General features: G+C 44.1%; 1 protein-coding gene across 2 annotated transcripts in view; it reads left to right on the top strand.

Moving 5' to 3' along the window:
- The first annotated feature begins 8,004 nt into the window (after positions 1 to 8,004).
- The window catches only part of GOLGB1 (golgin B1), a 93,578-nt gene continuing 77,101 nt past the window's right edge, over positions 8,005 to 24,481 (top strand). For both annotated transcript variants that reach the window (XR_011030350.1, XM_068275877.1), the window contains exons 1-2: positions 8,005 to 8,087; positions 11,503 to 11,600. Coding sequence is in view for 1 of the 2 variants with exons in the window: in XM_068275877.1 (XP_068131978.1) it covers positions 11,520 to 11,600 (81 nt within the window). In the remaining variant the exon portion in view is untranslated. The remainder of the gene's footprint in view (positions 8,088 to 11,502; positions 11,601 to 24,481) is intronic.

Raw genomic sequence — 24,481 nt, 5'->3', positions numbered from 1 at the left:
TAAATGTCAATAAGTCAAACTCAAATAGAATTCTCCAATTTTAGGTAGCCAGCCAGTAGAGTGAGCAAACGATCGGTGTCATGTGGCAATGGTGGGGTTGGCTTGTTAACAGCCTTGCAGCTGCATTCTGTATTCATTGCAGGCTATGCAGGTCTTTGTTTGGAAGACCTGTATAGAGAACATTGCAACATTCTAACCATGATGTGATGAAGGCATAAACTAGGTTTGGAAGATCGGATGGAGGTATATTAGGTGCTTAATTTTTTCAATGTTCCTAAGGTAAAAGAAGGAATGTTTCACAACAGCTAAGATTTGATACCTGAAGCTTAATTCCCCATGAATCAGTACACCCAGGCTGTGCACAAAGGGTTTATTCACTAAGCATTACCGTATTAAGTAATGCAGAAAACAGCGGAGAACAGATGATTTTACTGAACATTTTATAAAATGTGTATTCACTAAGGCAGTTACCTCATGGCAAGTTTAAGTTACAGGCCAGTAAGGTAAATTACCAACTTGTGAGGTAAACAACTTAATAAATGTCAAGAAATATCAATTCGCAAAAACTACAGCATTTGGTAAGTAAAGTGAGATGTAAGGTATTTATCTCCAGCTTTGAGCTGTCGCTAACCAATGATCAGGATTTGATAAAGTGTTACAGACAAAGCAGCCAGCCAATAGGAGGAGTCAGCATAGCTTCCTACTTCCTCCATTGTTGCCGATATACTGTCAGGAGGGACAGCCAGGCAGCACAGAAGTGGGAGAACATCACCATAGCAGAACACAGCTGGCTACCGAAATTTACGCCACAGCTGGTTAAACTTCTACTGTTTACTGAACAGGTCTTAGGGAACTGAAGCCATGTTTTTTGGTTAATTACCAAACGTCTACTGTACATGTGAAATTTTAGTAAATACTAAAGAAAAATGTGTTTTTCTGCATGAGGTAATTTACCTCACATTGTATATCCTCGACTATAAGTCAACTTTGTGTACTGTATAAGTCACCTCCAATATGTGACCCTCTTCAGCTAGAAAATCAGGATGGGACATTGACCCCTGTCTCTTGCCATAAGCAGATCGTTGCAGATCTGGGTAAGGGCTGTTTCACAGCTGTGATGTTTTTTGAAGCCAGATTGAAGAGGGTCAAGGATGTAATTTCTTGTGAGTCTGGCTTCAAGTTTCAATAACTTTCCCTAGAAAGGGAAGGTTGAAGACAGGTCTGTAGCTGTTTAAAGCATCTGGGTCTATGGATGGTGTGACGATCGGGTTCACCAGCAGAACCACGCAATCTGCGCTATCATACAAAAATGCACACAAAATATGATCTGGAGTACCCCATAAACCCCTGCCTAAGTGTCAGCTGACTCTACCTCTGTCGCTGCCTCAGACCATACTGTGGCCGAGAGGATTGATCCCTTACACCTCCCTGCTTGAAAGGAACAGTTGACTATTTTGTGGAATACTGGTATACATAGCTCAGGGCATTTCAACTTGAACTTAGTTGAGCCAGGGTCCAGGTAGTATGACAAAGGTTTAAAAGGATACCTAAGATACCTTCTTCAGTAATTACCTTGAAATCAGACCATGGTGGTAGGCTTTCTGTATCCATTATAGGGTTCGGTATAGGTTTGCGGTGCTGTGAATTGAATGACAGATAGTATGGAGGAGACTTTGAGTGGTGACATTTCTCACACAGGGCCTGTGAAGGTCTGATCTGGATCAAATCATATTTATTTCACCAAGTACAACAGGGGTTGTACCCAGAATTATTTTGGCACACAGAGGGGCGGTGATGGTATAGCAGAGCTGCATGTAGCGTAGGCATAACACATACAGTAGAGCATACATTAAATAGGCATATACCCATGCAACATAGAGAAGGACCAGAGGGTCATCCAAGTGCTATGTGAGCAGAGCTGCCACATTTATTTTCAGCGCTCAACCACTCTGCAGCGAACCAGAAGCCTGCAGTGTGTATTTGGGAGAGGATAGTGCAGAGGGGGAGAGAGAAAAAAGAAAGATGGAAGAGAAAAATAAGAAGATTTTGAGATGAGAATGAGAGACAGAGTCCTGGTGTTGGATAGAAAGATTTTACACATGGCTCCTTCACACCTACCTGTTATGCCAAACGTCTTTTCATTGTAACAAGAGCCTGTCCCAACTGCAGTTTAACCACTTGCCGACCGCACACTCATAACGTGCGTCGGCAAAGTGGCAGCTGCAGGACCAGTGACGCAGTACTGCGTCGCCAGCTGCAGCCTAATTAATCAGGAAGCAGCCGCTCGTACGAGCGGCTGCTTCCTGTCAAATCACGGCGGGGGGCTCCGTGAATAGCCTGCGGGCCGCCGATGGCGGCTCGCAGGCTAGATGTAAACACAAGCGGAAATAATCCGCTTTGTTTACATTTGTACGGCGCTGCTGCGCAGCAGCGCCGTAAGGCAGATCGGCGATCCCCGGCCAATCAGCGGCCGGGGATCGCCGCCATGTGACAGGAGACAGCCTGTCACTGGCTGCACAGGACGGATAGCGTCCTGTGCAGCCCGGCTTACCAAAGGGGGCCAGGTAGGAGAGGGAGGGGGAGCATTTCGCCGCGGAGGGGGGCTTTGAGGTGCCCCCCCCGCCAGCCACTCGCAGGCAGCAGAGATCAGACCCCCCCGGCACATCATCCCCATAGGGGGGAAAAAAGGGGGGCAATCTGATCTCCCTGCCTGCACCCTGATCTGTGCTGGGGGCTGCAGAGCCCACCCAGCACAGATCAATCAAACTAGCGCTGGTCCTTAAGGGGGGGTAAAGGGTGGGTCCTCAAGTGGTTAAAGAGAAACCTTAACCAAGAATTGAACTTCATCCCAATCAGTAGCTGATACCCCCTTTCCCACGAGAAATCTATATCTTTTCTCAAATGGATCACCAAGGAGCTCTGTATGACTGATTTTGTGGTGAAACCCCTCCCCCATGTGATGTCAGCGCCTCACAGCACTGAGGTCCTGACATCACACAGTGGGAGCATTGTTGCATTGTGGAAAATAACAACTGTTTCACTGCAAAAAAAAGCAAGCAGCATCTCCTTCCAGGGACATCACCTGCCAGCAGTAAAAATGTCACCATGTGATATATGTCTGAATGTAAATCAGGGAAAGGAAAGATTTTACAATGAGCAAACACTGACTAAATCATTTATACATAATTATTTAAAAAATTAAGCACTATTTTTATTACATTATTTTCACGGGAGTTCCTGTTTCAAATCTTTCCCTCCAAAACTTTAAATTAGAACAATGGAAAATCTCAGATATTAATATCTTGAGTAGGGATTATCAGACAGAAAACAAATATATTAGCCGGTTTCTAAAAACCAGGGTAATAACTAGTTAAACTTATAGCATAGTAGCTGCTATGAATACCGAGTTATTCAGCGTTTGCTGACCACGCATGTTAACCTGTTTCGATATTTGGTGTCGTTTGATTAAGCATTGCCTACAGGTTACAAATCTGCCCTCGCATTTGTTGTAAGCCAATCCAGACAGAAATGGCGAAGGTTACTAATTGTGTCATTTTTGCCTGTAAAAAAATCTTGCCTAACTTGCTTCCTAGGGAGTGTACACAACCAGTTTTTAGGGAAAGACAACCCACCAAGGAGAGAGCACATGAAAAGGTTGGCAGCTCCGCAGCCACTTGGTCTTCCAAAATTCCATCGACAAAGAACTTTCTCCAGGCATGCGTTCTTAGGAGGACCAAATGCATGCTTTGTTTCAAGGACTCTGATATCAATGCCTACATTTGAACTGGATTATATTTTCATTCTTCTTAAAAGGACTGCTCAGCTAGGTAATCCCTCTCATTTATTCCCTTTTCTTTTATGCTTTGTGTTATATGTTAATTAGCTATATAAATTTGTGTAATGCATTTTTGTTATTAAAACATTTATAAATCATTTTAATGGTTACGACTTGTTCCTGAACATACACAATCGTACTTGCTCCTCCGAAAACATTACCCTGTGTTCTATAGTATTTTGCATCTACAACGCGTATGCTGGAATCGGGCACAGATATACAGATCTGGCGCTGATTCCTGCATACCGCTAAGGATTAGATAAGTGTTCTCAGTGCATTATTGGAGTTACGGTCGTGTGCCGATTTTCACGTGGTGGCAAGCATTTGAAATTGTATGTGTGTGTGGGAATCCTTTGGAGTCAGAACACTCCTCTCAGCTAGTTGGTTCATAGATTGCAAAACCACATATGGGCAACTGTGCAAAATGACAGCAAGACCAAGTTTCTGACTCTGAGCGATTAACTCAATCACGGATCGGCCCTTGTGGTCTGAGACAGCAGCGCCGGCTGGAGTCACTTGGGCAGCACGTGCAGCCCACGTGGTGAGGACCCAAAAGCTGCAGCAGTTGAGGCCTGGGTCCCCTGTGGCTGCTCAATGGGGAAGGAGGAGGAGCAGGGGCTACAGAGTGCAGCCGGAATCCTTATGGCCAGCCGATGTGGCACTGTGCATTCGCTGTGAGCCGGCGGTGGAGGGCGGCAGACTAAGCCACTTGGCAGTGGTGGCAGCTGATATCCTGGCTCGCGAGCCGTCTTTGTGGTCTCCTGTCTGCGGCAGTTCTTCCTTCCAGTGAGATGATCTCTCTGTTCCATTGGCAGCGGCAATGGGCAATCCGGGGCAACGGCAGCAGATGGGCCTGCATCTGGATTCCCTGGATGAAGGCACTGCAGAGGTAGCAAACGGTAACATGCCTATCAGCTGTTGGTGTTCCAGCCACAGTGGAGAATGTAAGCAACATATCAGGAAGAGGGAAACAGAGAAAAAAACAGAGAAAAGGCCATATCTCTGTGGCAACTGTTCACAGTGCCATCTTAAAGTTCATCTTGCTGGGTTTCTGGCAAGATGTGTTGCAGAGAAACATGTACCAAAACATTTTTGCTGAACTACAAGTCATTTGTATGCCCTGTCTTCATGTCTGAAAATTGGATATTTTATTTTTATTTATTTTATTTATAAAGCGCCAACATATTACGCAGCGCTGGACATTAGTTTAGGTTACAGACAATATTTAGGGGTGACATACAGCAATAAGACAATACAGGAATACAATAAAAACCAGACCAAGCAGCACAGTATGAGTACAAGGTAATGCTTAGTCAGTCACTGGATGGGAGCATGGAGATTAGGCAAGTTGAGTTCACTCAAATGCATAGCATGGGTGCACAGTAATGGAGGTGCATGATCAGGTAGGACACAAAAGGAGGACTCTGCCCGAAGGCTTACAATGTAGGAGAGGTAGGGACACGAAAGGTAGGGGACCAGGAGCACTCCAGGGTGGTGTTCCTGATGCCCCTTGTGTTTCATATATGAGTGTAGATAGAGGTGCGGGTGTAGTAAAGACGCTGTTTGGACTAGGCACTGCACACCATAAAGAATTCATAATTGGCAAAAGGCATATTTTCATTTTTCAAATCCCACAGGTGCTTTCTTCTGCTACCCAACTTTTCGTATTTTAGCATTTGTGAATAGGCAAGGGAATACCTAAGCAGTTTGGGGTAACTCAAAACTACTAGGAAAGTATAGGTAACCAAAAAGCCCTATTAAAAAGCCAACGCTCAGTGTACTTTGCCCTGGCAGTTCATTTCTGTCTGGATTTATGGATCTAAAAGTGGTACATTTTTTTCAAGAATTTTAGGCCTCCAATTCTTAAGTCATAACTCACCAAAATATGTCAGAATAAAGGTCTTAAAGATATTCCACATATAATAAAAGACTAGAACGCAAAATTGTTGAAGTAATTTAATTCATGAATAAACTTAAAAAATAGTGAAACTATACAAATAAGGCACCAGACTATACCATATGTACATATATACCTAATAGACCTCCCGTGTGTGGTATATTTTGAAACGGAATGGCACAGACGGCGACATCACAATCGGGGCAGAAGTGTGATTCCTTTCGGACTTTTTCCCTTTACTATCAGTCTTAGATGGCAGACAGTGAGTAGTCAAAATCCAGGCAGAGGTTGTGCAGGCGGCTGGCAGAGAGTAGTCAAAATCCAGGCAAAAATTGGTAACAGTAAGCCAGATCAGCAGAAGCATTTAGCTCAGAAGCAGTTGGGAACCAAATGGCTATATTGTTAACATCCTGTGCTTTCAAATAAGCTTATCTGCCATGGCAGTCATGTGACACAGAAGAGAGATCAAATTACAACTTGTGATTTCTCTATGTTTACCTTCTGAACTGTGCCAGAGTTCGGGGTCCAGATGGGGGATTAGTCAGGCTAAACTGTCTACATACATACCGGGTCCATTTCTCTCTGTTTTCCTTCTGTCCTGTGCCAGAGATCAGGGTCCAGATGGAGGATTAGACAGGCTAAACTCTCTACATACATCCCGGGTGCATTTCTCTCTGTTTTCCTTCTGTCCTGTGCAAAAGTTCAGGTCCATTTTACGCCGTATGCGTAATACCGTACGTGTCCCGCCGCCGTGATTGGATGCCGGGATACCCATGTCCCAAGCTCTTCTTCCAGGATCCCAGCTGCCAATCAGTGCGGCAGGAAGCATACGGCCAGGGCCGCTTCCCCCAAGAGGCAGGGTAAAAGACTTCCTCAGGCGGCAAGTCTGGGGGGGCGCCACCCGCCTGGCCGTGGGGGCCTCTGAGTTGAAGGGGGAAGCGGGTAGGAAGGGGGTATTGGGCACAGCGGCGGGGAGGGGGGTCGGACCCCCCTCACCTGGGTCCCCCGATCTGCGCTCCCCCTCTAGCTTTTAAAGTGCAGCAGCATATTAAGAGGCAGTGGGTAGGGATGACTCACCTCTTCCGCGTTCCACCATCGTTATTTCCTGCAATGCCGCACACTGTATTGTAAGCGGTTGCATTGCAGGAGTGACGACAGTGGAACGCACGCTGGAACGTGCAAGAGGTGAGTCATCCCCGCCCGCTGCCTCTTATTCATACGCTGTTGCTGCACTTTAAAAGCTAGAGGGGGAGCCCAGATCAGGGGACCCAGATGAGGGGGGTACGACCCCCCTCCCCGCCACTGTGCCCAATACCCCCTTCCTGCCCGCTACCCCCTCCAGCTTGGCGGCCCACCCACCCACAGCTGGGGGGGGGGGAGGGGGCCGCAGTTTTTCACAAGTTTGCCTCAGGCAGCAAAAAGTCTAGAACCAGCCCTGCGTACGGCGTGATGTGATCGGAGGCGTCGGTTACATTTAAAATGCACCTGAACCTTTGCACAGGACAGAACTTTTGCATGGTGACCGCGGGGAGAAGCCTGGAGTCCTGCTGCGCAGTGCTGATCATACATGGGACTCAGAAGATCATAGGAAAACAGGTAATTTGCTACCCCGAGCTGAGCTCAGGATTAACGCTCTGGCCTATTTTTTCAGGGTTGCCGCCAGGTGGGTTAAAAGAGAAGGTATTTGCGATAATTGAGTGACTGTGGTCTCCCACAATGCATCACTACTGAATAAGCAAGGCAATAAATTAGAAAGCAACAGTTGCACCTTGTTAGAACTATCTCACATTATTAGTCATGTAATTGCTACCTACTGCTCCCATCTAAATTAATATAGGGACAAAGGACACACAGCTAGTAAAACAGTACAATAACTTATTTAAAAAGGGGAGTCTCCTAAACCTTTACCACAAAATGACATTATGCCATTCCCATACTTTGGCACACGATTCCCATATATTAGCACACCAACCCAGACCACCCATTGAAACACCCTGCTACAAAGTACATTGGCTTCCCATCTTGTTGTTCGCCTGAAAATGAACACGCATGTATCGCACTGTTATTGGCTCGCTGTTAAGCTTAGTTTTCAGCCATTGGTCCACTGACAACATTTCGCGACATCAGGTTGGCTCCCCGTGGAAGACGAAGCGTGGCTTTGTATTCTCTCATCATCAGACGGAGGATGGCCGGTCATGGAGATTGCCTCTGTGATTGGTAGAGGCAATGCATGGAGGCGGGTCCTTGCTGTAATCCGGAAATACTGCGCTGCTGATGTGGCCGGAGGCGGGGCTGTCGCCGCAAGGTTCGGAAGAGATTTGAGAGAGGCTGCTGAGTCCCGGTAATCCGGGTGAGGTAATGCTCATACAAAGGCTATTATGATGTATATAGTGCGGCACCAGTATTCATTGCTGCCAGACCCGCACTGTGCATATACAGGGGAGGAAGTGATGTAGCTGCTTGTAAGGATGAGCTGTGCTGTCTACAATGTGAATGCTGCTCATATACATACATACATACATACATACTGTACTGTACTGTAGTGTGTGTGTGTGTGTGTGTGTGTATTTATGTATATATGTGTGTGTGTGTATATATATATATATATATATATATATATATATATATTTATATATATTTATTTCGTATGTATGTATGTATGTATGTATGTGTGTGTGTGTATATGTATATATATATATATATATATATATATATATATATATATACACACACACATACTTTACTGCCTGTGTAAACATATGCATGCATACTGTACTGCATGTGTTCATATGTATACAAGCACACATACTGTACTGCCTGTGTTCACACACATGTGCATATTGTACTGCCTAACCCAGGCATATACACATGTGTACTGTACTGCCTGTGTTCATGTGTATATAATACGCTTCTGCCTGTGTATACATACATACATACATACATACATACATACATACTGTACTGAGTTTGTTCACATATATACATGCATGGCTACTGTACTACCTCTTCCTATGCTTTTAAGTAAGCAACACACCATAGAATCCAGCCAGATAAAAAGTTGCGATCACAATCCTGATCTCAGCATGAGTGTAGGATTTCCCTGCAAAGAATCCAAATATAGTGCAATATCGTTTTCAATGAACCACCCAGTGATTCACTCCACACAACTGTGTAAGAGATAGCCTCCACCACAAAACAGAGGAAACAGGGGGGTATTTTCTTCCCCCTTAGTGAGTCTCACTCACCAGAAGCTTGCTTGTATTTCAGCATATAAGCCCTCCAACCTGGGCAACAACTGTATGGGACCTTTAGATATAGAAAAACGGGACTCGCATAGCGTAAAAAACCTTTTACATTTATTGCTAAAACCTTGTATAAAATATGCGTACCAGATTGAAGTTTTCACAAGTGTTTATCTATGGTGCCAGCACCGCCGCGGTCGGATCTCCGCTGCACGCCACAGTTCCCCGCCTGGATCACTTCCTCCCTTCGTCCCTCGTGACTCCTTAGCTCCGCCCTACGCGTTTCGTCATTTGACTCATCAGGGGCATCGTAGGGGGATGCCCCTGATGAGTCAAATGACGAAACGCGTAGGGCGGAGCTAAGGAGTCACGAGGGACGAAGGGAGGAAGTGATCCAGGCGGGGAACTGTGGCGTGCAGCGGAGATCCGACCGCGGCGGTGCTGGCACCATAGATAAACGCTTGTGAAAACTTCAATCTGGTACGCATATTTTATACAAGGTTTTAGCAATAAATGTAAAAGGTTTTTTACGCTATGCGAGTCCCGTTCTTCTATATCTAAAGGTCCCATACAGTTGTTGCCCAGGTTGGAGGGCTTATATGCTGAAATACAAGCAAGCTTCTGGTGAGTGAGACTCACTAAGGGGGAGGAAAATACCCCCCTGTTTCCTCTGTTTTGTGGTGGAGGCTATCTCTTACACAGTTGTGTGGAGTGAATCACTGGGTGGTTCATTGAAAACGATATTGCACTATATTTGGATTCTTTGCAGGGAAATCCTACACTCATGCTGAGATCAGGATTGTGATCGCAACTTTTTATCTGGCTGGATTCTAACGGAGGAGTGTGTGTACTCAAGTAAAGTCTGCGGATCCCCTATATACATTGGTGACATTTGTGCTATATATATCTATACAGATCTTGTCAAACGTGCTGTGGAGCGCAGTCCTTTCTTGCCTCTTGGGGCATTGTTTAAGCAACACACCATAGCTGGGCATAGCGTAGGAGCGTAGGCTGTCCGAGCAATGCTGGCGTTGCAGTGTTCTCCCCAGATTTTTTTTCCAGCCGGGTGGCATGAAAAAGTAGCCAGGTGGGGCAGTATGAGAGAATGCAGGGCACGTGCTTCTGAGCGTAACTCTGCTTACAGCATAGGAGGAGGCGAGCCGATGACAGCCGGGTGCTCATCAAAATTAGCCGGGTGGAGCACCCGGCTAAAAGAGCCTGGGGAGAACACTGCGTTGTAAACGTGCAATATAGCATTCCTACACTTTTATATTGCAGTCTATATTGCAGCAGGCTAGGTTCACATTAGGGCTCTAATCAGTTTTAAGGGACGGGCTAACACACATGTTGATGGATCTTATGTTCAGCATACATTGGTTCTTCTGTCCATTGTCCATTGTGTCTGTTTCAGTGACAAAACAAAGTCCTGACCTGCATAGTTTTGCCTGACACCAGACAGAAGTTGGGGATATCTCAGCTAGCATGCTATTTATTTATATAGTGCCAACATATTATGCAGTGCTGTACGGAGTATATTATCTTGTCACTAACTGTCCCTCGGAGGGGCTCACAATCTAGTCCCCATCATATGTCTGTGTATCGTGTAGTTCATATATCATAATCTAGGGCCAATTTAAGGGGAAGTGAATTAACTTATCTGTATGTTTTGGGGATGTGAGAGGAAACTGGAGTGACCAGAGGAAACTCACACAGACACAGGGAGAACATACAAACTCCTTGCAGATGTTGACCTGGCTGGTATTAGAACCGGAAACTGCAAAATGCAACAAACACAGCAGAACTACTCTGAACAAGGAGGGGTTGTACCATTGATGGTGACAGCGGATGCAGTGATATGTTCCACAGCGAAAACCCAACTTTAGAAAAAAGTAGCTTTAGTGGTATCTTAGTTGGGATCATATTTATTGTCTGCCCCTCTCATTGAGGGCTCGTTTCCACTATTGCGGTGCAGAATCGCCTGGATTCCACCGCTGTTGAAATTGCATGAAATAGCATGCGGATGCGAATTTTTGCGCGTTTTTTGCCGCGAATTCGCATGCGAATTCGCATAGGTGAGGGTATATGCGAATTTAACCATGTCACTGCCTGTTTGAATTACATTGGTACCTATGCGAATTCGCATGAAAATTCGCATACCATAGCCGCATGCGAATTGCCTATTAAATACATTAGCGGCGATTCGCATGCATTCCACTCGCAGGCGAATTCGTTGGCTCTTTTGTGCGTTTTTTTACCGCTGAAAAAAACGCACCTCAACAACGCTACAGTGGAAACAGGCCCATCCACTTGCATTACATGTGCGAATCCGCATGCGTTGGACGCATGCGGATTCGCGATAGTGGAAACGAGCCCTTACACTATGCTAACCTGCATTCCTGCCCACCTACGTATTGTGATGAAGAAGGTCTTTTCCACCCCTTACTACTATTATTGCCTTACTAGTTTGGACATTACTTATAGTTTGTTTCTAACAAGGTCATTTCTGTGTTTTTGTTTTTGTTTTTTAGGCCAGATTTTGTTCACAATGTTAAGTCGTCTTTCGGGCCTTGCTAACACAGTCCTCCATGAACTGTCTGGTGAGGGTGATGGAGCTGAAAATGGTTCTGTAAGTAACTGCCCTGTTCAATTTTTCCATAACGGATAGTCACAGTGCTTCCTACTTAAAGAGACACTGAAGCAAGAACAATTCTCGCTTCAGAGCTTATAGTTAGCAGGGGCATGTGTGCCCCTGCTAAAAGGCCACTATCCCGCGGCTTAATGGGGGTCCCTTCACCCCCAAACCCCCCCCCCCTGCAAAATCAACAACCAAATTGGTCGTAGATTTTGCTGCTCCTAGAGGCAGGGCTAACGGCTGCAGCCCTACCTCTAGTCGCGTCTATCAGCTGCGCATCGCCGCCTCTCTCCCGCCCCTCTCAGCGAAGGAAGGCTGAGAGGGGCGGGGGAGAGGCGGAAATACGTGCTGACAGACGCGTGTGGGGCAGGGCTGCGGCGGTTAGCCCTGCCTCAATCCGTAAGAGATCCCCGGCTGCACGGAGGGGATTTCGGGGTTTAAGGGACCCCCGTTTAGCCGCGCGATAGCGGCGTTTTAGCAGGGGCACACATGCCCCTGCTAACTATGAGCTCTGAAGCGAGATTTATTCTCGCTTCAGAGTCTCTTTAAATTTTAACGCATCCAGCTGAATTGTTTTTGTCTACCCAGCATCTGGTGACCATAACTTCTCCCATCTCATGATTGTAGTGTCCTGTGAGGGGATTGGGATGAGGCAAAGGACAGGCAAGTAACTGGCTAAAAAGACATGTAGCCCAACTGATCGTCATTAAGATGTGACTAAGGTGTAGAATGTGGGGATACTTGCACAGTTATCAGATTTTAAGCTAAAAATATAATTTCTTTTTACTCTTTAATGTCCAAGTAAAGGTGAAAATAAAAACACAGCAGGACTATCTGCACGGAGTTTGTATGTTCTCCCCGTGTCGGTGGGGGTTTCCTCCGGGCCCTCTGTTTTTCTCCCACATCCCAAAAACACACAGAGAAGCTATTTGGGTTCTCACTAAAATTGGCCCAATACTACAGTGGTGTGAAAAACTATTTGCCCCCTTCCTGATTTCTTATTCTTCTGCATGTTTGTCACACTTAAATGTTTCTGCTCATCAAAAACCCTTAACTATTAGTCAAAGATAACATAATTTAACACAAAATGCAGTTTTAAATGATGGTTTATATTATTTAGTGAGAAAAAAACTCCAAATCCACATGTCCCTGTGTGAAAAAGTGATTGCCCCCCTTGTTAAAAAATAACTTAACTGTGGTTTATCACACCAGAGTTCAATTTCTCTAGTAACCCCCAGGCCTGATTACTGCCACACCTGTTTCAATCAAGAAATCACTTAAATAGGAGCTATATGACACAGAGAAGTAGACCAAAAGCACCTCAAAAGCTAGACATCATGCCAAGATCCAAAGAAATTCAGGAACAAATGAGAACAAAAGTACTGTAATTGAGAACTATCAGTCTGGTAAAGGTTATAAAGCCATTTCTAAAGCTTTGGGACTCCACGAACCACAGTGAGAGTCATCATCCACAAATGGCAAAAACCTGGAACAGTGATGAACCTTCCCAGGAGTGGCCGGCCGACCAAAATTACCCCAAGAGCGCAGAGAAAACTCACCCGAGAGGCCACAAAAGACCCCAGGACAACATCTAAAGAACTGCAGGCCTCACTTGCCTCAATTAAGGTCAGTGTTCACGACTCCACCATAAGAAAGAGACTGGGCAAAAACGGCCTGCATGGCAGATATCCAAGGCGCAAACCACTTTTAAGCAAAAAGAACATTAAGGCTCGTCTCAATTTTGATAAAAAACATCTCAATGATTGCCAAGACTTTTGGGAAAATTCCTTGTGGACCGACGAGACAAAAGTTGAACTTTTTGGAAGGTGCGTGTCCCGTTACATCTGGCGTAGAAGTAACATAGCATTTCAGCAAAAGAACATCATACCAACAGTAAAATATGATGGTGGTAGTGTGATTGTCTGGGGTTGTTTTGCTGCTTCAGGACCTAGAAGGCTTGCTGTGATAGATGGAACCATGAATTCTACTGTCTACCAAAAAATCCTGAAGGAGAATGTCCGGCCATCTGTTCGTCAACTCAAGCTGAAGCAATCTTGGGTGCTGCAGCAGGACAATGACCTAAAACACACCAGCAAATCCACCTCTGAATGGCTGAAGAAAAACAAAATGAAGACTTTGGAGTGGCCTAGTCAAAGTCCTGACCTGAATCCTATTGAGATGTTGTGGCATGACCTTAAAAAGGTGGTTCATGCTAGAAAACCCTCAAATAAAGCTGAATTACAACAATTCTGCAAAGATGAGTGGACCAAAATTCCTCCAGAGCACTGTAAAAGACTTTTTGCAAGTTATCGCAAATGCTTGATTGCAGTTATTGCTGCTAAGGGTGGCCCAACCAGTTATTAGGTTCAGGGGGCAATTTCTTTTTCACACAGGGCCATGTAGGTTTTGAGGTTTTTTTCTCACTAAATAATAAAAACCATCATTTAAAACAGCATTTTGTGTTCAATTATGATATCTTTGACTAATAGTTAACGGTTTTTGATGAGCAGAAACATTTAAGTGTGACAAACATGCAAAAGAATAAATCAGGAAGGGAGCAAATAGTTTTTCACACCACTGTATGTTACATACAATACATACATAAACATACAGTGGCTTGCAAAAGTATTGGGCCACTTGAAGTTTTCCGCATTTTGTCACATTACTGCCAAAAACAATCAATTTTATTGGAATTCCTAGTGAAAGACCAATACAAAGTGGTGTACACGAGAGAAGTGGAACGAATATCATACATGATTCCAAACATTTTTTACAAATCAATAATTGCAAAGTGGGGTGTGCGTAATTATTCAGCCCCCTGAGTCAATACTTTGTAGAACCACCTTTTGCTGCAATTACAGCTGCCAGTCTTTTAGGGTATGTCTCTACCAGCTTTGCACATCTAGAGACTGCAATCCTTGCCCATTCTTCTTTGCAAAACAGCTCCAGCTCAGTCAGATTAGATGGACAATGTTTGTGAACAGCAGTTTTCAGATCTTGCCACATATTCTCGATTGGATTTAGATCTGGACTTTGACTGAGCCATTCTAACACATGGATATGTTTGTTTTAAACCATTCCATTGTTGCCCTGGCTTTATGTTTAGGGTCGTTGTCCTGCTGGAAGGTGAACCTCCACCCCAGTCTCAAGTCTTTTGCAGACACCAAAAGGTTTTCTTCCAAGATTGCCCTGTATTTGGCTCCATCCATCTTCCCATCAACTCTGACCAGCTTCCCTGTCCCTGCTGAAGAGAAGCACCCCCAGAGCATGATGCTGCCACCACCATATGTGACAGTGAGGAAGGTGTGTTCAGAGTGATGTGCAGTGTTAGTTTTCCACCACGCATAGCGTTTTGCATTTTGGCCAAAACGTTCCATTTTGATCTCATCTGACCAGAGCACCTTTTTCACATGGTTGCTGTGTCCCCCACATGGCTTGTGGCAAACTGCAAACGGGACTTCTTATGCTTTTTTGTTAACAATGGCTTTCTTCTTGCCACTCTTCCATAAAGGCCATCTTTGTGCAGTGCACGACTAATAGTTGTCCTATGGACAGATTCCCCCACCTGAGCTGTAGATCTCTGCAGCTCGTCCAGAGTCACCATGGGCCTCTTGATTGCATTTCTGATCAGCGCTCTCCTTGTTCGGCCTGTGAGTTTAAGTGGACGGCCTTGCCTTGGTAGGTTTACAGTTGTGCCATACTCCTTCTATTTCTGAATGATTGCTTGAACAGTGCTCCGTGGGATGTTCAAGGCTTTGGAAATCTTTTTCTAGGCTAAGCCTGCTTTAAATTTCTCAATAACTTGATCCCTGACCTGTCTGGTGTGTTCTTTGGACTTCATGGTGTTGTTGCTCCCAATATTCTCTTAGATAACCTCTGAGGCCGTCACAGAGTAGCTGTATTTGTACTGACATTAGATTACACATAGGTGCACTCTATTTAGTCATTAGCACTCATCAGGCAATGTATGAGCAACTGACTGCACTCAGACCAAAGGGGGCTGAATAATTACGCACACCCCACTTTGCATTTATTGATTTGTAAAAAATGTTTGGAATCATGTTTCATTTTCGTTCCACTTCTCATGTGTACACCACTTTGTATTGGTCTTTCATGTGAAATTCCAATAAAATTGATTCATGTTTGTGGCAGTAATGTGACAAAATGTGGAAAACGGCAAGGGGCCGAATACCCTGTATGTCACTGTATGTTAGGGATAAAATTATTGTGAGCTCCTCTGAGGGACAATTGGGGACAAGACTCTATACTCTGTACAGTGCTGTGGAAGATGTCAGCACTATATACAGTGGAGGAAATAATTATTTGACCCCTCACTGATTTTGTAAGTTTGTCCAATGACAAAGAAATGACAAGTCTCAGAACAGTATCATTTCAATGGTAGGTTTATTTTAACAGTGGCAGATAGCACATCAAAAGGAAAATCGAAAAAATAACCTTAAATAAAAGATAGCAACTGATTTGCATTTCATTGAGTGAAATAAGTTTTTGAACCCTCTAACAATAAAAGACTTGATACTTAGTGGAAAAACCCTTGTTTGCAAACACAGAGGTCAAACGTTTCTTGTAATTGATGACCAAGTTTGAACACATTTTAGGAGGAATGTTGGTCCACTCCTCTTTGCAGATCATCTCTAAATCCCTAAGGTTTCGAGGCTGTCTCTGTGCAACTCTGAGCTTGAGCTCCCTCCATAGGTTTTCTATTGGATTAAGGTCCGGAGACTGACTAGGCCACTGCATGACCTTAATGTCCTTCTTCTTGAGCCACTCCTTTGTTGCCTTTGCTGTATGTTTTTGGTTATTGTCGTGCTGGAACACCCATCCACGACCCATTTTCAGTTTCCTGGTAGAGGGAAGGAGGTTGTCGTTCAGGATTTCATGATACATGGCTCCGTCCATTTTCCCGTTAATGCGATTAAGTTGTCCTGTGCCCTTAGCAGAAAAACACACCCAAAGCAAAATGTTTCCACCCCCATGCTTGACGGTGGGGACGGTGTTTTGGGGGTCATAGGCAGCATTTTTCTTCCTCCAAACACAGCGAGTTGAGTTAATGCCAAAGAGCTCTATTTTGGTCTCATCAGACCACAGCACCTTCTCCCAGTCACTCACAGAATCATTCAGGTGTTCATTGGCAAACTTCAGACGGGCCTGCACATGCGCCTTCTTGAGCAGGGGGACCTTGCGAGCCCTGCAGGATTTTAATCCATTGCGGTGTAATGGGTTTCCAATGGTTTTCTTGGTGACTGTGGTCCCTGCTAATTTGAGGTCATTCACTAATTCCTCCCGTGTAGTTCTAGGTTGCTTTTTCACCTTTCTCAGAACCATTGACACCCCACAAGGTGAGATCTTGCGTGGAGCCCCAGAGCGAGGTCGATTGATGGTCATTTTGTGCTCCTTCCATTTTCGAACAATCGCACCAACAGTTGTCACCTTCTCTCCCAGCTTCTTGCTAATGGTTTTGTAGCCCATTCCAGCCTTGTGCAGGTCTACAATTTTGTCTCTGACATCCTTGGACAGCTCTTTGGTCTTTCCCATGTTGGAGAGTTTGGAGTCTGCTTGATTGATTGATTCTGTGGACAGGTGTCTTTTATACAGGTGACTAGTTAAGACAGGTGTCCTTAATGAGGGTGACTAATTGAGTAGAAGTGTCTAACCACTCTGTGGGAGCCAGAACTCTTAATGGTTGGTCGGGGTTTAAAAACTTATTTCACTCAATGAAATGCAAATCAGTTGCTATCTTTTATTTAAGGTTATTTTTTTGATTTTCCTTTTGATGTGCTATCTGCCACTGTTAAAATAAACCTACCATTGAAATGATACTGTTCTGAGACTTTTCATTTCTTTGTCATTGGACAAACTTACAAAATCAGTGATGGGTCAAATAATTATTTCCTCCACTGTAAATACTAAATAATAATAGTGTGAATTGGTTTAGTACTGCCATGCATGTCTCTCGATTAGCCGCCGGATCGACTCCCGCCGCGTCCCCGCTCGTCCGCGCGCGTTGCGTCCCCGCTCGTCCGTCCGGATCGATTCCCGCTCGTCCCCGCCAGCGCTTTTGTCTTCCGCTCGATTCACCACTATTGTCCGCCCGCGGGGATCAAGCGCGGAATCGATCCCCGCGGTGATCGGACACGTCGGGTATTATCAATCGAGCCATCAGCGGCTCGATTGATAACAGCGCACGTCGCCGTGTATGCCCAGCATTATGCTAATCGACCCGTCGGATTGACTCGTGTATGCCCAGCATTATTGGTCAGGGAAGCTATATGGTGTGTGGCCTCAACCCCTAACAGGTGCTTGTCTTTAATCAGCTTCCTTGCTGTTCAAAGTGCCTATGCCTTAATGCTAGGTGGCATGTGCGCCATTTTTTGTTAATCTGTTTTTCTACTCTGTAGGTGGCCATTCGCACAATGCATTGCTTATTTGGTAGACTGGGGGAAAGTCAAATTTCTATGCTGACCCAGATGTTCTTAGATGTGGTCTTCACACATAGGCAGAACCATTACATTTTTTTTTTTTAAACTTTTTTGTGAATACACTGGCAGTCTCCTAAAAGCGAAATGTAGTTCTTGGAAGGATACTGTGGCCTCTGATTCAAGTTTTCTCCTAGGCGATAGTTTTACACCTTTTCAATAAAAAGGCCAACAGCAAGCAAGAAAATAGTTATTTTAAACAGAAGATGAAAAATGATCTAGTAGAAAAATAATTGAAATGAATTGAATGGCCTTTACTCAATTGACTTTTTTTTCCTACGTTTTCTCCTGGGAGACAAGTTTTCATCCTCTGTTTAAAGAAAAAAGGAGGGGACGTCTGCAACACAAGCATAGAAATAACCCACCAAGTGTGCTAGGGCTCAAATATATATGGCACAAAGGAGAGGGTAAAGAAAGCCCTTAATAACAGCACCACTGGGAAAGTACAAAAGGAATATATTTTATTTCATGATTCAAAAAGGTAAATATATTGACACAATGAGATTCAACATAATATTAAAAACAATTAAAACATACGGCAAAGATAAATCACTGCTGCAACAATAACAATAATATATTCATTAATGTGGAAATAGTAGCATCACAAAAGATATACCAAAAATGCTAATAGAATATTTAATTTTTAAAGCACAGTGGGCATCTAATCAAGAGCTCTTGATTAGATGCCCACTGTGCTTTAAAAATTATTCTATCAGCATTTTTGGTATATCTTTTGTGATGCTACTATTTCCACATTAATGAATATATTATTGTTATTGTTGCAGCAGTGATTTATCTTTGCCGTATGTTTTAATTGTTTTTAATATTATGTTGAATCTCATTGTGTCAATATATTTACCTTTTTGAATCATGAAATAAAATATATTCCTTTTGTACTTTCCCAGTGGTGCTGTTATTAAGGGCTTTCTTTACCCTCTCCTTTGTGCCATCCTCTGTTTAAAGTAACTTTTCAGCACTCTGCAATTGAAAAAGTACCAAGAAGTACTGTTAAATTTATTCTCAGTATTTTCTTGCTTGCTGGTGGCTTAAAATGCATTTTATTGATAAGGTGTGAAAATATCACCTAGGAGAAAACCTGAATTGAATCGGGCCTATACGTTTTCTCCAAGGTGATATTTTCACATATTTTAAATGAAATGGCTTTAAAGTCACTAGCAAGCAAGACAGTACTGAAAGTTAAACATAAGATGAAAAATGATCTCCTAGGGGGCCTGGAACCCACTAGAAAGTGCAATCGCTAGCGATTTGTGATAGTGTTTTGCAAGCGATTTTGGGAGCGATTTCCCTGCTCCTGTACAATTCATTGGAATGGAAAAGCTCCCAAAATGCTGCATGTCGTGTGGTTGCGATTTCCCCATTTGCTCTAGTGTAATCTGTCCCATCCATTTACATTGTCAGAGCTTTAGGGAAATCGCTGGCTGTTTAAAGCGCTCCCTAAACGCTCTAGTGGATTCCAGTCTGAAGAAAGCTTAGCAGTAAAAGGGAATTGGATTGGGCCCTATATCTCTTATGCCTGGTACATACCATTCAATTTCCCGTCAAAGGTGGTCAAATCGATAATTTCTGACCGGCCTGATCTGATTTCCCATAATTTTTTCTGATCAATTTTTTGCAGAAGTAATTGGAACATCGATCAGAAAAACAAATGGTGATCAAATCTAACCTGTCTGAAATTATCGTTTCCATACTTCCATCTGATGGAAAATTTCATGGTGTATACCAGGCATTACACCAAAATGTATCTTTTACTTAAACTTTTATCTGAAAGAATCTTAAAGTGGACCTGACTCAGAACGTCATCTCTGCTTTAAAAGATACACAACAGCATAATAACTTTTAAACAAAAACATTTCTTTGTTACAGCTGATACAAATCCTAAAATAAATCTTCACTGTTTCTACTTCCTGATTCATGGAAGCAGAAATATTGTTTACAGCCTGTGCTTTTAAATGAACCTTATCTGCCATCCCTGGCGTGGCAGTCAGGTGACCCAGGGGAGATATCAAATTACAACTTGCGATTAGACACAGATGAGGGGGAATTAGACACACTAAACGCTATAAAAACAGAGTGTGCATGTTTCCCTTCTGTCCTGTGCAAGAGTACAGGTCCACTTAAAAAAAAACCCAAAAAACTTTTTTTATGGTGTTCTGTTTCAATTACGGTAACTATATGCCTTGTGGATAGTGGCAACTGTATTTTTCTTTTGCTGTTATAGATACCTTTGAGTTGTATGTCAACATTCCGAACACTTGTGTCTCCCAGAATAGTTGACAGGCTCGTTTGTAATATCGTCTGGTCGGTGTATGTACTACAATACTTCCCTGGGCTGCTGGAGGGCTTAGTACAGAGGCTGAAGGTGTCAAATAGAAAAAAAAACATTAAAATGGCCCTAAACTGAATTTTATAGTGCATTGATTCATTGTCCCTAAGATATAAAGCCAAATACGTTTTCTTTTTCATGGTCTAAACATACAAATTGGCTTCTGTGATTTTTCATCCCCCTTTGTCCTAGTTCAGGATACCTCCATTTCATGCTGATGAAAACAGGGCAGAGCTGATATGTATTTGCCCTCCCACCAGCATGCCCATGCCCTCTCTGGTATTGAGGAAGTCCCAGTGTGGTGTCCAATGCAGCTCTCCAGTTGGTTAAAGTGCCAGAATGCACCCCTCTGAATATCGCTGCCACTAGACCCTAAATTTAGAAGGTAAGGAGGGGACTCCCTGAATCACATCTGTGCCGAATTACAGACACCCAGCCCTACTGGTTCCTGAGATAAGATGCTCGAATCAGAAGGGATAGGGTGTGGCATATAATTGGCTCAGGGGGTCCCCTTCTTACACTCCAAATTTGAGGTCTGTAGGGTGCATGGTGGCAGAGATATTCAGACTTGAATGTAGCCAGTCATGTGGAGGCCTGGAACCCACTAGAGGGTTTTTTTTTTTTGAGCGTTTAGGGAGCGCTCTCCTGCTGATCCTGTGTCTGTAATACTTTTAGCCACAGCCCCTCAACAAGCATGCAGATCAGGTGCTATGACTGAAGTCAGATTGGATTAGCTGCATGCTTGTTTCAGGTGTGTGATTCAGCCACTACTGCAGCAAAAAAAATAATAATCAGCAGGAATGCCAAGCAACTAGTATTGTTTAAAAGGAAACATCCATATCGTTCTCAGTTTAGGTTCCCTTTTAGGAAATCGCAATAGCAGTACATGCAGCGTTTCCATTCTAATGAATTGTATAGGAGCAGGGAAATCGCTTACAAAACGCTATCACAAATCTCTAGCGATTACTATAGCTTTTTGGGCTCTCTAGTGGGTTCCAGGCCTGATAGAGATTGCCCCCTACTGGTGTGTCTCTAAAAATACAGAGCGATTTTTGTAGCTGTTCGGATAAATGCATTCCTTCAAGCAGAATAGTTTCAGAAATGCTGCAGCCCAATCACTAATCGGCAGGCACTGATTGCAAGCACTGGCAATTAGCGTAGTGGAATCACCAGCATAGGGTTCCTCTTCCATAGTGGTCTGGAAAAATGTTCCTAGTGGACCCTGGGCCTTGAGCTTCTCACCAGGCTGCTTTAGCGCACAGTGGGGGGTCTTGGAGCGTATAAGAGGAATCAGCGCAGGAGACTTGGGCACAGGATACAGCCGGTATATGGCTGGTCCTGCTGCTGCACAAGTTCCTGGCCGTATTAAATACTATTCCCCCTCCAGGCCGCCATGGATAGTGAGGAATGAAATAATTCTATTGTGTTTTAAAAGTAACTAAAGCTCCGTCTTCTGACGGTGCCGAAGTTACTCCCTGTGGCTGCTATAGCCGTAATTCCTATTACGGCCTATGGCTGCGCCCAAGTCTCCTGCGCTGGATTAACAGTGTTCGGTCTTGGAGCTTATTTCCACTGGCTGCGTTTGTGTTTTTAAATCAAATTCTGGAGAAGTTCTTATGCAAATTAATGAGAATTGCTCTAGAATGCGCAATTAAAACCGCAAAAATAATTGGTGGAAATGGCCCCCTAAGGGAGGAATCCAGTTTTATATTCCAGTTATTTAAAGGACAGCTGTAATGAGGGTTATGGAGGCTGCCATATTTCCTTTTAAGACATACTATTTGCCTGGCTGTCCTGCTGATCCTCTGCCTCTAATACTTTTAGACATAGACCCTGAACAAGCATATGCAGATCAGGTGTTTCTGACATTTTTGTAAGATCTGAAAAGATTAGCTGCATGCTTGTTTCTGATATTACTCACACTACTGCAGCCTAATAGATCAGCAGGGCTGCCATGCAACTGGTATTGTTTAAAAGGAAATAAATATGGAAGCCTCCATATCTTTTCACTTCAGGTGTCCTTTAGGCTGCTTACACACAGGGCCGTTACAGGCGCACGTTAGTGCAGCCTGTAACGCTCCCCCAACGCACAGCAATGTAACACAAGTGGGCTGTTCACACTGCCCACGCTGCGTTACCTGTAACGCTGCACGTTGAGGTGAAAGTGCAGCATGCTGTGCGTTCTAGCGGCTTTAGCAGCGTTAGACTGTTTTCACATGCTCAGTGGGGGACGGGGAGATGCTGCTACAGTAGCCGCGCACATGGCTACTTAATATGCACTGCACTGGCGGCCGCTGATTGGCCGGCGGGACCACGTGATGTGGAGTGTCTCGCTTCGCATCACGTGGTCCCGCCGGCCAATCAGCGCCACTCTGAGAGACCTTATGTGGATAGAGCCGCCTAACGCGGCTCACTCTAACGTCCTCTCCCGCACCACCATATATTGCGTTAGGTGCATGTTATGCGACCTTAACGTAGCACCTAACGCAACGTCTTAGTGTGTAAGTAGCCTCAAGGTATCTATGCATTTTCTGAGCTGTGACTCTTTCCAGATATATAACGATTACAGTCAATGAGATGCTAGTAATTCTGCCTTGCATACATTCCAATTTCTATTGTATGCTTTTTGGAATCAAGACTGTCAAATCCAGTGTTGCCGCATACAGTTTGCATTAAATCTGTATGCTAGCCAGAATGATTACCATCACTACTAGGGATTAAATCTCCCTCTGTAATTTGTTTATTAGACCTTTCCTTATAAATAATTAAAAATTATCTCATACCTTTTGGGTAAGAAAAATAACATTGAAAAGAAGTAGAAGCTAGTAAGCTGGAGAGGAGAGAAATTACATATGCTTGTATAGTGCGCTTCTGTCCGCTTTTTATCAGCACATCACAGATTGAGACATGTTGCTGAAAAGTGGACAGAAGCGCCCTTTACTGGACCTATAGAGGGAGGGAATTAGAAAAAGATGTGCAATGAAAAGCAGTGATCTGTATCGCTATTCACTTCAGACCTGGCAGAGTGTTTATTGCTGTACGTTTCCTCACTTTCTACGAATGACACAAGAAGAAATAAAAGGACATCTCGGTTATCGCCGTGTTCCACACAAAGTTCTCTGATGTCTATTCTCCTCTCCTGGCTGCAGGACTTGCCCAATTGGGTCTGTTGAAATTCCGCACTTGGACAGGGTTAGTCTTGCTCATAGGCAAGAAAATGCATAAAGATTTGGGGCTCCTGAAAATTAAGCAGAAAATCCTGCGTCTCTCAAGTCTCTTGTGAAGCCTGCAGGTGTGACCGCAATACTGGTTTAAAACAGTACATCAGCTTTTTTTTTTTTCTCTAGTGGACCTGCACTCTTGCGCTGGACAGAAGGAAAACATATAGAAATGCAAAGCACTAGTTGTAATTTGATCCTTCAGCCATAGCAGAGAGGTAACTGGTAAATACAGGATGTTAATATGTCTGCTTCCATGAATCAGGAAGTAAACAAACAAACAGAATCAGTATCAGCTGTAATAAAGAAATATTTTTTTTTTAAAGCACAGATGCAAGGAGTTTAAAAAAATAAATCTACTTATCGGGGGTTTCCTCCCCCGGCATCTACTGCGCCAGCGCGAGCATCACTCGCGATTGTGCTCACACAGTCTGGAGTGTTCTGCGCAGGTGCATAACTACTGTGCCTGCGCAGAACACTCCAGTCCACGTCAGCACGATCGCGAGCAGTACTCACACAGGCACAGTAGATGCCGACCTGGCGAGGTTGGCATCTGCAATGGAGGGGACCCCAGGGCACCGGCTAGGAGCAGAGCTGCGCGAGGGCACAGGATGGCTGCCAGGGACTAGAGAAAGCCCCAGCTAAGTAAAAACTTTTTTTTTCTCCCCTCAGACCTTCTCTAAAGGTTATTATGCTGTTGCTTATCTTTTAGAGCAGGGAGGAAGTTCTGAGTTCAGGTCCGCTTTAAGGCCAGGTTCACAGTGCTCAGTTGCGTTGCAGAAAAATTCTGTATGTCAACTTACTGCCCGTACAATTCTA

The sequence above is a fragment of the Hyperolius riggenbachi genome, chromosome 3 (genome assembly GCF_040937935.1).
Source record: "Hyperolius riggenbachi isolate aHypRig1 chromosome 3, aHypRig1.pri, whole genome shotgun sequence".
Taxonomy (NCBI): Eukaryota; Metazoa; Chordata; class Amphibia; order Anura; family Hyperoliidae; genus Hyperolius; species Hyperolius riggenbachi.
The sequence above is the reverse complement of the archived record's forward strand: the minus strand, read 5'-3'. Positions and strand labels throughout refer to the sequence as shown.